General features: G+C 40.8%; 1 protein-coding gene across 6 annotated transcripts in view; it reads right to left on the bottom strand.

The window, feature by feature from the left end:
* The window catches only part of cdk6 (cyclin dependent kinase 6), a 239,985-nt gene that overhangs the window by 175,215 nt on the left and 50,405 nt on the right, over positions 1-14,365 (bottom strand). For all 6 annotated transcript variants that reach the window (XM_060824666.1, XM_060824667.1, XM_060824665.1 and 3 more), the window contains exon 3: positions 1,865-2,000. In XM_060824666.1, coding sequence (XP_060680649.1) covers positions 1,865-2,000 — 136 coding nt within the window. The remainder of the gene's footprint in view (positions 1-1,864; positions 2,001-14,365) is intronic.

Genomic DNA, 14,365 nt, shown 5'->3' with positions numbered 1-14,365 from the left:
ACAACCAAATCTCTCTGCACCTTGGAATTCTGGAGATGTTTTCCATTTAAGTAATACTCTGCTTTTTCACTCTCCCTGCCAAAGAGAATAACTTTATCAAGGATATCAAGACAGCTAGATCACAATGTTATTTTATGCGAGTGTCCAAGGACAAAATTTACCTCCATTGTTCAGAACATGTTTAGGAAGAAAGTTTGATCTTGCTGCCTCACTCACATCGCAACTGCTAAAATAACGATAATTTGTATTTTTATGGCATCTTTAACATTGTAATACATTAAAGAGATACAGAACTTATGACCAACAGTAAGATCAAAAGAAAAAACATTATCAGGAGTACCTTAAGAAAGCAAAAATGAGGAAGGGAGGAGAAGTTTAAGGATGAATTCCTGAACTCTCAGCCTGAATAGCCATAGAGAATTAAAATTAAGGATAGTTAAGAGGCCAGAATTACAGGAATGCAAATATATTTTGAGGGTACAGGCTAGGAGAGATTACAGGGGTTGAGAGAGGTGATTGAGACAATTTCCAACCAAAGAAGAGAATTTTAAAACCTCAGTCTTGTTTAACAGAGAACCAATGTAAGTCAGTGAGCACAGAAGTGATGACCATTGACCTTTCTTTTTAATTTAAACTTATCAAAAGATCTCTTTTGTGCCTATTCTTAAAACTTATGTCAAAGGGTCACTAGGACACCATTTCAAAAATGTCAAGAGGTGGGGAAAAATTATCACACATCTCTCACCTGATTGAACAACATATTAACATATTGTCACAATACCAAGACAATTTAAGAGTATGGCTTAAAAAATATCTAGGGGTGTGTTATTAGGGGAATATTGTACATAAGGAAGGAAGGGTTAAGGTTAGGGAGTTTTGTTAAATCCATAACACATTAGTTCACCTTCAGCTGTAGATTATATCAAAATCTGGGCATGACACTTTCAGAAAGATGTGATGATATTGGAGCAAATGTGACAGATTGGAAACGCTGGGGTTGTCCCCCTTGGAGATATAACCAGGGAATAGATAGAAGTATTTAAAATCAGAGGGGTCTGGGTAGAGTTAATTTCCAAGAATCAGAGGATGCTGTTTTTAGGTAATTGACAAAGAAGCAACAGAGCATAAAGATAAACCTTTTTACCCAGTGAGTGGTTAGGATCTGGAATGTACTGCCTGACAGTGTGGCGGAGGTTGACTCAATCGAGGTCTTAAGATAATTATCCAGTTGTCTTTTAAGAGAAAATGATTACAGGGTAGAATAGGGAACCAGCTGAGTGACTCTTAACACAAGCCAACACAAATGCAAAGATCTGAGTGGATTTACAGGCTCCACTTGTGATGGGATGGTGATGAGAGTATGTACTAAGGAAAAAGGATCAGTCGTAGGAGGACAAATAGGGAAGAACAGTGGAGGTGAGACAGGATGGAATCAAAGGGCTTGGTGTTATCTACTATAATGGCATGAAGAGCAGCATATCCTTCAGTTCATTGTACAATGTCACTAAAAAAGTGCTCCACGTGCGCTTTGTACTCAAGAATGATCTCTCCTTCAGTTCTTGGGGATTATTCTCAATTTGAGTGAGACAAAAAAAAAAGGACAATATGAGATCAAAACATATTGTGTGTCTCTCCTGATCTTCAATGCCAGTGAAGAAAAGTATAAAACCATGCTGATCAATTACTGCTGCCAGTTATTAATGTGACCAAGTCAAAAAGAAATCCCTTATTGTGGAAAAATATACAAGACAAAATAAAATAAAAACAGAAAGAAGAATAAATGTATCAAAAATTCACACACTTTTCAGACAGTGTGTGAATGAGCTAAAATATAAGCTATTGCAGTAAATATCACTCCATATACCTTAATTGTTTCAGGAGGAACTCCTGGTGCAGGGGCTTTCTCCAAATAGGTAGTCAAATCTTGATCAACGTGTTCAAAAACTAGAGTCAATTTTGTCTCTCTGTCTGTTCGAGACACTGTGCATACATCAAACAACCTAGGAACATAAGAAAATAAAGTTTCAATATGGGAAACTTGAATGTGATTGTTAGTAACCTCTCAGATCAAAACCCTTCACCACTATGTATTTCTGATAAAATTAAACATTACAAAAAATGTAAAATATTGTACCAAACAACTAGATTTAAATTTTCTTCTTGAAATACTTCAGCCCAGGTGGTGTCAGTATATATTGGTTACTCTGCAACTGTAGACCTGATTATTCTCAACCCTACTCACAAAAATTTACAGTAAAATTTTAAACAGGATTTTCATGTGTATGATAATTTTCTGAAAGAACCAGCCATTTATTCCTAATAGTCCTACGCTTTTCCATACTCCCAATTTTTCTTAAAAGCCAAAATGGATTCTGCATTGCTGTGCCCAAACAACCATCCACAAAATCTCTTTTTTGTGATTATCTTACCAATGCCATCAAGCAAAGTGACCAACCCCAGTTCAATGAGTACAGAAGAGAATCCCAGAAGCAGCATAAATGCCAAAAGACTAAAATAAAACTCAGGATTTACGTGAGCAAAATAAAACGTGGGCAAAATGGCAATAGCATGGAACAGACGTAACTAAGTGAACCATCAATCAAGAGATCAGCTCAAAGCTGTCCAGAATGATCCCATCCAATTGTGACTGGTGGATGACAATTAACCAACTTTAACTGGAGGAGTGGACTCCATAACAAGCTCATTCTCAATGATGGAGGAGCCCAGCACATCACTGCCAAAGTCAAGGCTGGCACACATCCAACATCTTCAGTCAGATCGATGTGGGACTACTCCTGAGGTCCCTAGCATCACAGACGTCAGTCTTCAGCTTTTCAATTCAGCCTAAAATAGGCAGGAGAGTAAATTATGATGAGGATATAAATGGTCTCCAAAATGACTAAGCAAGTTTGACTGATAGGGCATGTATTTGGCAGACTGATTTATTCAGGACAATGCAAACTAATGCATTTGTAAGGGAGTGTAGAAAAACCAGTCTTACTTTAAATGGAGAGACAATTTAGAATTCTGCAGAACACCGGGATTCTGGGTGTCCTGGTATTTGAGTTACAAATGTTAATATGTAGGCATAACAAGTGAATGGAATGCTGTTGTTTATTGCAACTGAAATTAAATACAAGAGATTAAGAAGTTTTGCTACAGTTATACAGGTTGTTGCTGAAGCCATAACTGAAGTACTGCATGCAGTTTTGGCTTTGGTTTTGTAATTTAAAAACATATACAACAAACCTTTTATTAACTGGGATCCACAGGACCAGGAGTGTGCTGGTTGATCAAATATTCTGGATAATCAACATGTCCACGTAATTGTTGTAAAAGAAATATAATAAAGGGGATATACAGTCACTATTGCACTTATAGCATAAAATGACTTAAATAATAATGCAACTTTGCCTTAAAATAAAACTTACCGACAGAGAGCTTTCTCACTTACACCTTCGACTGACTACTGAGACATTGCGGTATTTGAGGAGAAATTGAATCAACCGTTGATATTTCGTGTGGTCATTCGATTGAACACCATGTTTTTTACATTGAGATAAATTAAAAACGACAACAATTGGACAGAATAATACAGTAAGTGTTGCAGTATTTGAGGTATATAATTTTTCCCAGTTTAATTGGAGAGTGTTGGTTCATAAAGTTACAATTAAAACGAAGCTTGCAGTATTGTTTTAGAAGCAGTTCAGAGAAGGATTACTTGACTGACATCTGGGATACAATGTTTAAGTTGTAAAGAAAAGGCTGAACAGTCAGGACTGTTAAATTGGAACTTAGAAGAGTGACTAGTGATCTTACTGAATGCATAAGATCCGAAGGAAACTTGACAGTAAATGCTGACAGGATGTTTCCCCTTCTGGGAGAGATGAGAACTGAGGGGACTCCTATACAAGATGGAGATGAAAATAATTTTTTTTTCCTCAACTCTTTGGAATTCTCTTTTCCAGACAGGAGTAGAGATTGGGTTATTGAACATTTTAAGGCTGAGTTAAAGAATTTGTTTTTTATTACGAGGGAGGCAATGTTATAGCAACATAGATATAGGAACACTGAACATCAAAGCAGGAGTAGGCCATTCAACATCCAACTCAGCACCCTGTTCCCGTTTTATCCCCATATCCTTTGGTTTCTTTAGTCTTAAGAACTATATCAACATCTTGTTTCAAAATCTTCAATGTCACAGCCTCAACAGTTTCATGTGGCAGAGTATTCCACAAGCTCACCAATCTCTCAAGGATTTCTCCTCATTTCTGTCCCTATCCCTTACCTTTACACTGTAACCTCTAGTTGTGGACTCCCGGATAATTGAGAACATTCTTCTTGCATCTACCCTGTCTAGTCCGGTCAGAATTTTATAGCATTGAGATTTTCCCATTCCTCCAGTGAATAGAGTTCTAACCAATCCAGTCTCTCTCCGTATATCAGTCCCACAATCCCAGGAATCAGTTAGGTAAACTTTGCACTTCCACATTAGCCAGAACCAGTTTTGAGAGCGATTGAGTTAGTCAGAGCAGGAAAGGTACACTTTTGCTTCCCATTCAAGTGTTTGATTACCTTTTGGTAGGATAATACCAAATATTTCCCTTTTCTCCTTTATCTCTCTATCGAATGAGGTGGATGAGGAAATTGGATGAGCGCTAAATTTGTGGACAATGCCAGGCTGGTTAAGTAAGAAAGAAAGTTGCCCAGAGGAGGCTAAGTGAGCGAGCAACAATTTGCTAGATTGAGCACGACACGGATAAATGTGAACCTGTCCACATTGCCAGGAAGAATAGAAATACTTTATGTGGAAAAACAGGTTGCAGGGCTTCGTGTACAGAGGGATGTGGATGTCCTGGTACATGGGATGTTAAATGTTAATATGCAGGTACTGGAAGTACAGGTAAAGTAAAAGGAATGTTGAAGATTCTTACAAAGAACTTGCACCAGCTCTTTAAATGTACATCCTGACTCAATGAAATCTCCTGAAGGGCTTATGCTCGAAACGTCGAATTCCCTATTCCTGAGATGCTGCCTGGCCTGCTGTGCTTTGACCAGCAACACATTTTCAGCTGTGATCTCCAGCATCTGCAGACCTCATTTTTTACTCAATGAAATCTCCTACCCATGCACACTACTTCCACCCAAAGCCATCGGGTTGCATCAATTGAACCTGCCCCCTCCACATTTCCAGACTGTACATTCTAGATCCCAAAGACTTGGCTAAATAATGATATAAAACCCAAGAGGAGACCTACATTGAGAGCAATGGACAATGTAGATGGGGTGTTTGGACATGCAGGAAAATCTCTGCCACTGGTGGAAGGGTCCTTTAAGGACTTGGATGGAGGTTAGTGGGGAGGTGTGGGCGCAGGCTTTACACCTCTTGTGGCAGCAAGGGAAGGTGCCAGGAGTGGAGGGTGGGTTGGTGGGGGATATGGACCTAACAAGGGAACCGAAGAGGGAATATGGATGGTTACATAATATAGATGGTTGTGCAGGCACCATTCCCCACCTTTTCCTCTGCTACATCGCTCCCACGAGGTGGTTGAACAGTTCATCAACTTCAAACACTTTCCACCCTGACCTCAAGTTCACCTGGACCATCTTGGACATCTCCCTTCCTTTCCCTTCCTGGACCTCTTCATCTCCGGCGACCAAACCAACACTAACATCTACTTCAAACACACTGACTTGCACAGCTAGCTGGACTGTGCTGCCTCCCAACCACCACCTATAAAAACGCTATCCCTTATCACAAATTCCTCCGCATCTGCCATATCTGCTCCCAGGCAGAACAATTCCACTGCAGAACATCCCAGTTGGCCTCCTATTTCAAGGACTGCAATTTCCCCTCCCCCTCATCTCCATGTCTCCCACCTTTATCCTTGAATCCCATGCTTCCAACCGCAACAAGGACAGAACCCCCCCCACTTTGGTCCTAACATTGCACACCAATCTCCAGACACTGCACATTATCCTCCACCATTTCCATCACCTACAATCAGACCACACCAGAAATATATTTCCCTCTCCACCCCTATCGGCATTCTCTCTGCAACTCCCTCTTTAGGTCCACGCCACCTTCCCCAGCACCCCCCCCCACCCCACCCCAAACATCTTCCCTCGCTTCTGCAAGAGATGTAAAACTCCCGCCCACGTCTCCATGCAAGACCCCAAATGACCTTTCCACATACAGGAGAGATTTTCCTGCACATCCAAACATCTCAGCTACAGTGTCTGTTGCTTTCGATGTGGTCTCCTCTATACTGGGGAATATAGGACATCAACTCTCAGAACGTTTTAGGGAACATCTCTCGGGCACACGCACCAAACAATTCCACTGCCTTGTGGCAGATCACTTCAACTCCTCCTCCCACTCCGCCACAGTCAGTCATTCAAATCCTGGGCCTCCTCCATTGCCAATACTAACCACCCAATGCCTGGAGGAAGAACGCCTCATCTTCTGCCTTGGGAACCTCCATCCTCATGGCATTAATGTTGATTTCACCAGTTTCCTCATCTCCTCTCCCCTGCCCCCCCCCCCCCCAGTCTTCTCCCAGATCCAACCCTCCCAACTCTGCACCAGCCTCTTGAAAAGGTCTTGCCTATCCATCTTCCTTCCTACCTATCCATTCCACCCTCCCACCTTTCACCAACACCCCCCCCCCCACCTGCATCAATCTATTGCCTTCCCAGCTACCTTATCACCATACTTCTCTCAGCATTTCCCCCCCACCTCCTTCCAAACACCCACATTCCTGATGAAGGGCTTATGCCCGAAACACAGATTCTCCTGTTCCTCGGATGCTGCCTGACCTGCTGTGCTTTTCCATGCAACACTTTGATCTTCAGTCCTCACTATCTCCAAGGTAAATTTACAGTAAAATAGAACACATGTAGAAAGAAGTGTTAATGAAGGCAAAGACATTAAAAAAAAATTAAATAAGCTGTCCCAAATGAAATGAAATTGTTTGTTTCGCTTTTTTTTTATATTTGAAGTGATTTGGTTTGATATACTCAAAGAGACAATGTGTGGGATTGTCATCAATATGGTAGGAATAATTGGGTTAGTTACTATGTGAATAACAGGAAAGAAAACACTTATTTGGTGCTGGTGAACTGGATTGCTTAATTAACTTCACTGTTAAAAACAGAACTGAAAACAGCAATCACAAGCAAAGATCTCCACTTTCAATTTTGTAAATTCTCATTCAGTGCTGAACAGGAGATTGGACCACGATTTGGAGGAACAGGCTGGACAGAGTGCTTCTGAAATAGCTTTGAAATTTAATAGATGGAGTGAACGGTGGTTGTATCTGGAGCTGCACTGGTTTTGAGAGAGCTAATAAGTAGATTACCTCAGGCATTAGTGTTTTACTGACTGTTTTACAAAGCACTTAAGTGATTTGCAACTGAAAACAGAAACAAAACTATCCAAGATTGGAGATAGTATACTTCAGATAAAGTGGGAAGTTGGACTAATGATTTTCATTCATCATTGACTGTGGGCAGTGCAAACTAATGAAATTAAGGATCATAAACAGTGGTAATGTGAACAAAATATTATGGAACAGCAAAGGGACTACCAGTAGATAAATACAGAGGCTATTAGTGCTGAATATGACAGACGTACTTAACTTAAATATAAAGATCTTGAGCTGTACACAAAGAACTGGCAAGTGATTCAGAGTTCTTGCAAAATGTTGTTGTTACCCAGCTGGAATACTAAATACATTTCTGATCACTCCATTAAGGGGAAGGTAAAAACAATGGCTGCAGATGCTGGAAACCAGATTCTGGATTAGAGGTGCTGGAAAAGCACAGCAGTTCAGGCAGCATGAGCAGTAAAATCGATGTTTCTGGCAAAAGCCCTTCATCAGGAATACAGGCAGAGTGCCTGAAGGGTGGAGAGATAAATGAGAGGAGGGGAGGTGGGGAGAAAGCCGCATAGAGTACAGTAGTGAATGGGGGAGGGATGAAGGTGATAGGTCAGGGAGGAGGGTGGAGTGGATAGGTGGAAGAGCTTCAGGGTAGAGGAAATGACCTGGGAGTTGCAGTGGGAGAGGGACTCTCTGAGATTCTTGTAGAGAGGGGAGGAAGAAAACTTCTTCTATGCTACTTTCGCCCCACCCCCACCCTCCTCTCATTTATCTCTCCACCCTTCAGGCACTCTGCCTGTATTCCTGATGAAGGGCTTTTGCCCGAAACTTTGATTTTACTGCTCCTCATGCTGCCTGAACTACTGTGCTTTTCCAGCAACTCTAACCCATTAAAGGGGAAGGTCAAAGATTGAAAGGCTTGCAGTATAGGACAACTAAATATATAACTGGGATAAACCAGGTGTCACTAAAGATGCAGAATCTGGGTAAGCTCATACTGTCAAAGAGCAGGTTGAGTGATCTTAAATGGTGGGGACCTGATTGAGGTCTCCAAAATCATGAAGGATATAGACAGGGTAGATAGAGATAAGCTTTTTCCCTCAAGGTGGAGGATTCAATAAAGAGAGGTCACAGTTTCAAGCTGGGAGGTGAAAAGTTTAAGGGGGGATACACATGGCAAGTACTTTGCACAGAGGTTGGAGGTGTCTGGAACGCATTGCCAGCAGAGGGAGTAGAAGCGGACACAGTAAATTCATTTAAGATGAGTCTGGACAGATACACGAGTCTGTGGGAAGCAGAGGGATACAGATGATTAGCAATTGGACGACAGGTTTAGACAGTAGATTTGGATCAGTTCAGGCTTGGAGGACTGAAGGGCCTGTTCCTGCACTGTAAAAATTTTCTTTGTTTAACATTATAGTAAGGACAGATAAATACATTCTAATATTCTGGTAACATTGACCTATTTTAGGACAGGCAATGGGACAATCTAAGAATAGAGTGTAGAATTTGCAGAAGATCCAATTTCTGCCTGGAATCTGCTGGTTTCTAGCCATTTTATGAATTTTTTTTGCCTTCATTCTAGGGACTTGGGCATCATTGCCAAGACCAAAATTTACAATTAAATTTGAATGACTTTAGTGGTGGTGCTAAACCTCTGGTATGCTCATAGTGCTATAATGCAAGGAATTCCAAGAATTTGACCCATGGATGAAGAAGGAATAGTGATTTATTTCTACATTAGATGCCACATGATTTGAAGGAGAATATGCAGCAGCAGTGTTTTCTCATAACTGCTGCCGTGTTCTTCCAGGGAATAAAATTCACAGGTTTGCAAATTAGCCTTGGTGATTTGCTGTGGATTATCAAATTGAGTGTGTGATCTGCAATCTTGTGGACAAATGGAGAGCGTATTCTTTCAGACTCCTGACTCCACATTTGTAGCTGCAGTATTTATGTAGTTGGTACATTAAGGCTTCTGGTCATCAGTGGCACACTGGAAGAATGGAAGAATTCAGCAATGGCAATGTCTTTGAATGCGAAGGCAGAATGGTTGGACGTTACATTTTGGGGAAGGATCATTGCTAAACACATTGATGGCATGAATGGTACTTGTCACTCAGCCGCTGAAACCCAAATGTTGTCAAGGTTTGGTGAAAGTAGGTAATGAAAGTAGGTAATGTCTCAGTGTTGCGAATGGAACTAACATCATTGCAATCATAAACAAAGATTTGCATTTCTGACCTCACGTCATTGAAGGAGGGACTGAAGATGGTGATCCTTAGGACACCAGGAATTCCTGGCATCCAAACAAACAACTACAATTTGTGTGTGTCATGTTATTATTGTATTTTATAGTTACCAACCATTTATTATACTCAGTCTAAAGGTCTATTGTCAAGACCATTAAAGAGCCTTGACGTAAGGAGGCACTTATCTTACATAACAGTGCAGTTTATTGCATGATAGCAATAGGTACAATAATCATTAACTGGTTAGACATAATTACAACCTTCAAAAGGCAACTAGGAACGTCCATATCCATCAGGATCTCATCAGCGTGTAATTATATTCAACATAAAGACTATGTGATATAATTTGGTTGGTAATGCACCTTCAACACTACACAATCAAAATTATTAGCTTACACAACAGCTACGAGCCCAGCAAGTGGAAGGCCTCACTTCCCATTTCCCTCCCTTTTGTGATTCTCATGTTTTCATGTCACAGTCAGTCAATCCTTGCTTGATATCAAGGGCAATCACTTTCCCCTCACCTCAGATATGCATGCTTGGATTAAGGCTGTAATTAAATCTAGAGGTGAAAGGACCAGGCAGAACTCAAACTGGACAACAATGAGCAAATATTACTTCAGGATGGTTGTTTTTCTCCCGCCCCCTCACCCCCTTAGTAGATTTACAGGGCTTTGTCCTGCTTTGTGTGCAACAAGTCATATTTGGGTAAGATTTTACAACGTCAGCATGTACAATGCTAGTTCCCAAAGTAGATTGATCAATGAGGTTGCAGTTAAGAACATGGCATCATCAATGAATGAAGCAAATCACTGTTCATTATTATTGGTATGGCCTCTGAAACACTGGCAGTTGCAAGTTCCAATATTCACAACACAAAATCCAGTACACCTGGGCATGAACCTTGCACCATCCCACATGCAATATTCTTTTGCAAAAAGGATAAATCTATACCCCTTCAAGGAATTAAAGCTAAAGGGCAAGAAATTGGGCTCAGACACTGAGACAACCTTAAGTGCAAGAGTAAACATCATGATATTCTGGAAAATTATCCTGACAGCATCCAAACATGTAACTATCTAGCACACATCCTGAGGAATTGTTTAAGCATTATATCATATTGCATTAAGTGCTATATTGTCATTTTAAAATGACAGAACTATTTCAAATATCATACATCTCTCCTAGTTTTCATGGACTTCAAGAGATTTCATGTTTTAATTAAAAAGCCTCTGATTTCTGTTTGATGATATGAAAAGAACAGAGTCAGGTGAGTGATTCTACACACCCTATCTGAAATTTCTGACATCATTCAACATTGTTCGTTCAACTCCTTTCATTTAATTTAAATAGAATCTTTCAGGTATCACTTAATCTCTCACCATTGCTGCAAACTCTTTCTCCTCCCAGTTTTGCTGCTCCAACTTCTTCCCCTTACAGTTCTGAAGATGGGTCACCAGACTTAAAACATTCACCCTGCTTTCTCTCCAGAGATGCTGCCACACCTGCTGAGTTTCTCCAGTAATTTCTCCCTGCTTCCCCAGATTCTGTGCCTCAAGATTTTTTCTTCCCACCTCCCCAAGTCGCATACACCATACCTGAATTTTCCCTCTTATCTCCCCAATGCCCTTTGATGCCTGGTGTGAATCCAGAAGCGACATCAAATGTATATACATTAAAATATAAACAGGAGGGAAGAGGCGGGGAGAGGGGGGAAAAAAAGAGGTGGTCAGTGCTTTTTTTCTTCCAAATCGCAAACGTAGAATACCATAATGAAGTCAGGCGGATACAGTGGCTTTAAAGTAAGGCTAGTGAATATGTTTGGTGATCTGTGAAAGAAATATAGACCATCTTGTACGGCTGTGCATTTTGTAAGTGACAAGTAATGGAGTTGACCTACTTAACATTGTTTGAAGTGCATGATCTATGTCCTCAACTGCATAGGTGTGGCACTAGCAATGATTATCCCAATAACGAACAATAGAATAAAAAAAGAGTAAATTAAAAATACTTGTGGTAAGCATGGCATGGAACAAATCTTAGCAAGCAAAATCTTGTACTCTGATTTATTCATACATGTCTTTTGCACCCCCCCCATAGTCCAGGAAGGAAATCATAGTTGTACAGTTGACATCCCAACTATCGCTCGCTGCTGAAATTGCCTGTACAGCTGTGGCAGTTAAGAAAGTAAAAGCCAGCAGCAATGCAAAGCTACAGAAGACAATACTAAGAAAGGGCAAAAGATTTGCATAATCACAATCAAAAGTAGGAAGCAACCTGGATGAGGTGTGCGGAAATCCTGTGCAAATTTCCATCCAGGAAGCAACAGAGTCACCACTTCCACCTTTAGGCCAAGGAGCCTAAACAACAGGCAACATTGAGTATACTAAGAACACCTTAGGCATCAGCAGACTGAAGAGAAATGGCCACATGGCCACAGCTGGATTGAAAAGGATGCATCAGTCAATGATGTTCAGAGGCCCTCTGGCACCTCTTCCCAAGGCCACATGCTGACTTGTTTCCAGGTGAATCAGTAAGGGTGGCACAGTACCATCCCAGTTCCCTAGCCAATGTATCTGAGTTATCATGCTGGGCCATGGGCAAAATTAATACACTCTTCATGTATGCTGAAACACACCCACCCTCAACAGATTCATAATACATTAGAGACACTAAAACTGAAGAATGAGTGTCTGTGCAATTTGAGAGACTTTGTAATGAAAAGGAATGTACAGCCAGGATAGGGAAACAAGATAAACAACTGTACTCCATGCTATATCCAACTTGTTCCTGCAGCCCAAAACTTCCTGAAAGCAGCCCAATAAAGTCATACAATTTTCTCTTCCCATTATAATAATGACTTCTTTGAAAGTACAACTTATGCAAAAGATTGTCACTGACTTCGAGGTCAATGTTTGTAAAGATAGTGGAAAGTACACATTTGGTAGGTACTTGGGTACAGGAGCAGGAAAATCCACCCACTGTACTCTTTGTAGCTAGGACATGCAGTTTGACATCCCCCAGAACCTGTATACATTGGCCAGCCATCCAAGATACAAATTGAATCAGCAAATGAGTTTTGACGCAGGCACAAATCATGGAACAAATAAAAAGATTTGTCTGAATTCTTGCCTGACCCACAAGCAATTGGCTCTCCACAATAACATGTAGAAGTCACAATTTGTATGGAGAACCCTGTAGTGTAAACTTTGAGTGGACCTCTTGATTAATTGATGCAGCAGGACTTGGCACTGCAGCAGTTGGCTGTTCAAGCTTTTATGGGTGATTACCAGTAAGCAGCTATTTAGAAGCACCCACACTTAGTATATAGGAAGACGTACAGGCATGGCACATGCACACAGAAGTCTGGATCACGCACTATTTCAAACAGAACTAACTAAAAAAAGTAAAGTAAAGCAAAGCGCATGCAACATGTTCAAAAGCCTTTGGAAAAGATTAGTTGTAGGTTATGACTAGGTGCTCTTCCAGTGAAATGTTACACTTGAAGGGCAGCCGATTTCAGCAACCTATTTTCACATAATTGCAGCTTGCACTAAAATACTTCCAACATCCCTTGACTTGCTTATATTCAAAGATGAACTGGACTTTCATGTTAGTTAACCAAACAATAACAAATGATCTTTCCAGATTTCATCAGCTAACACCATGATCGAGTGTATAAGGGAGTCAGAACTCAATTACATCATCAATAATAACTGCGCAACTGCAAGACAGCTGCCCACCAAGCAGAGTCAATTTTAGTCCTAATTAGAGGTATACAATTAAACAGATATTGATCTCTACTCATTTTTCTTATGGTTCTCATCACTTTTACTGATTTTGTTATATGGATGTAGGTTTGCTCGCTGAGTTGAAAGGTTCATTTCCAGAAGTTTTGTTACCTTACTAGGTAACGTCTTCAGTGGACCTCAGGCGAAGCAATACCAAAAATTCCTGTTTTCTATTCATATGTTTGGGTTTCTTTGGGTTGGTGATGTTATTTCCTGTGGTGAAGTCACTTTCTGTTCCTTATCTCAGGGGGTGGTAGGTGGGGTCTAACTCGATGTATTTGTTGATAGAAGCATAGCATTTCAACCGAAACTCTAAGAATTCTCTGCGTGTCCTTTTTGACTCTTCCAAGGATGGATGTATTGTCCCAGTTGAAGTGGTGTCCTTCCTCCTCTGTATGCGAGGATACCAGTGAGAGGGGGTCATGCCTTTTTGTGACTAGTTGGGGTTCAAGTATTCTGGTGGCTAGTTTTCTGCCTGTTTGTCCAATGTAGCGAAATCAACGTTTCGGGCAAAAGCCCTTCATCAAGAATCATTCACTACCATTTTTACAAACACAATGAGGGATGGGCAATAAACGATGGCCCAACCAGGGATGCTGACATTCTGTGAATGGATAAACAAAAATTAATTCAAAGTGAGAACATTGGTCAGGTCACTTTTGGAATACTGTATGCAATTTGGGTCTCCCTCCTATCAGGAGGGTGTTGTGAAACTTGAAAGAATTCAGAAAAAGGATTTACAAGGATGCTGCCACGGCTGGAGGATTTGAACTACAGGGAGAGGTTGAATAGGCTGGGGCTGTTTTCCCTGCAGCGGAGACTGAGGGGTGACCTTATAGCAGATTTATAAAATCATGAGAACATGGATGGGATAAATAGACAGGGTCTTTTCCCTGGCGTGGGGGGGGGGGGGGGGGGGGGTGCAATATTTAAAAGGCAT

The sequence above is a fragment of the Hemiscyllium ocellatum genome, chromosome 5, assembly GCF_020745735.1.
Source record: "Hemiscyllium ocellatum isolate sHemOce1 chromosome 5, sHemOce1.pat.X.cur, whole genome shotgun sequence".
In the NCBI taxonomy this organism is placed as follows: Eukaryota; Metazoa; Chordata; class Chondrichthyes; order Orectolobiformes; family Hemiscylliidae; genus Hemiscyllium; species Hemiscyllium ocellatum.
Note: the sequence above shows the minus strand (reverse complement) of the source record. Positions and strands in the feature narration are given on the sequence as shown.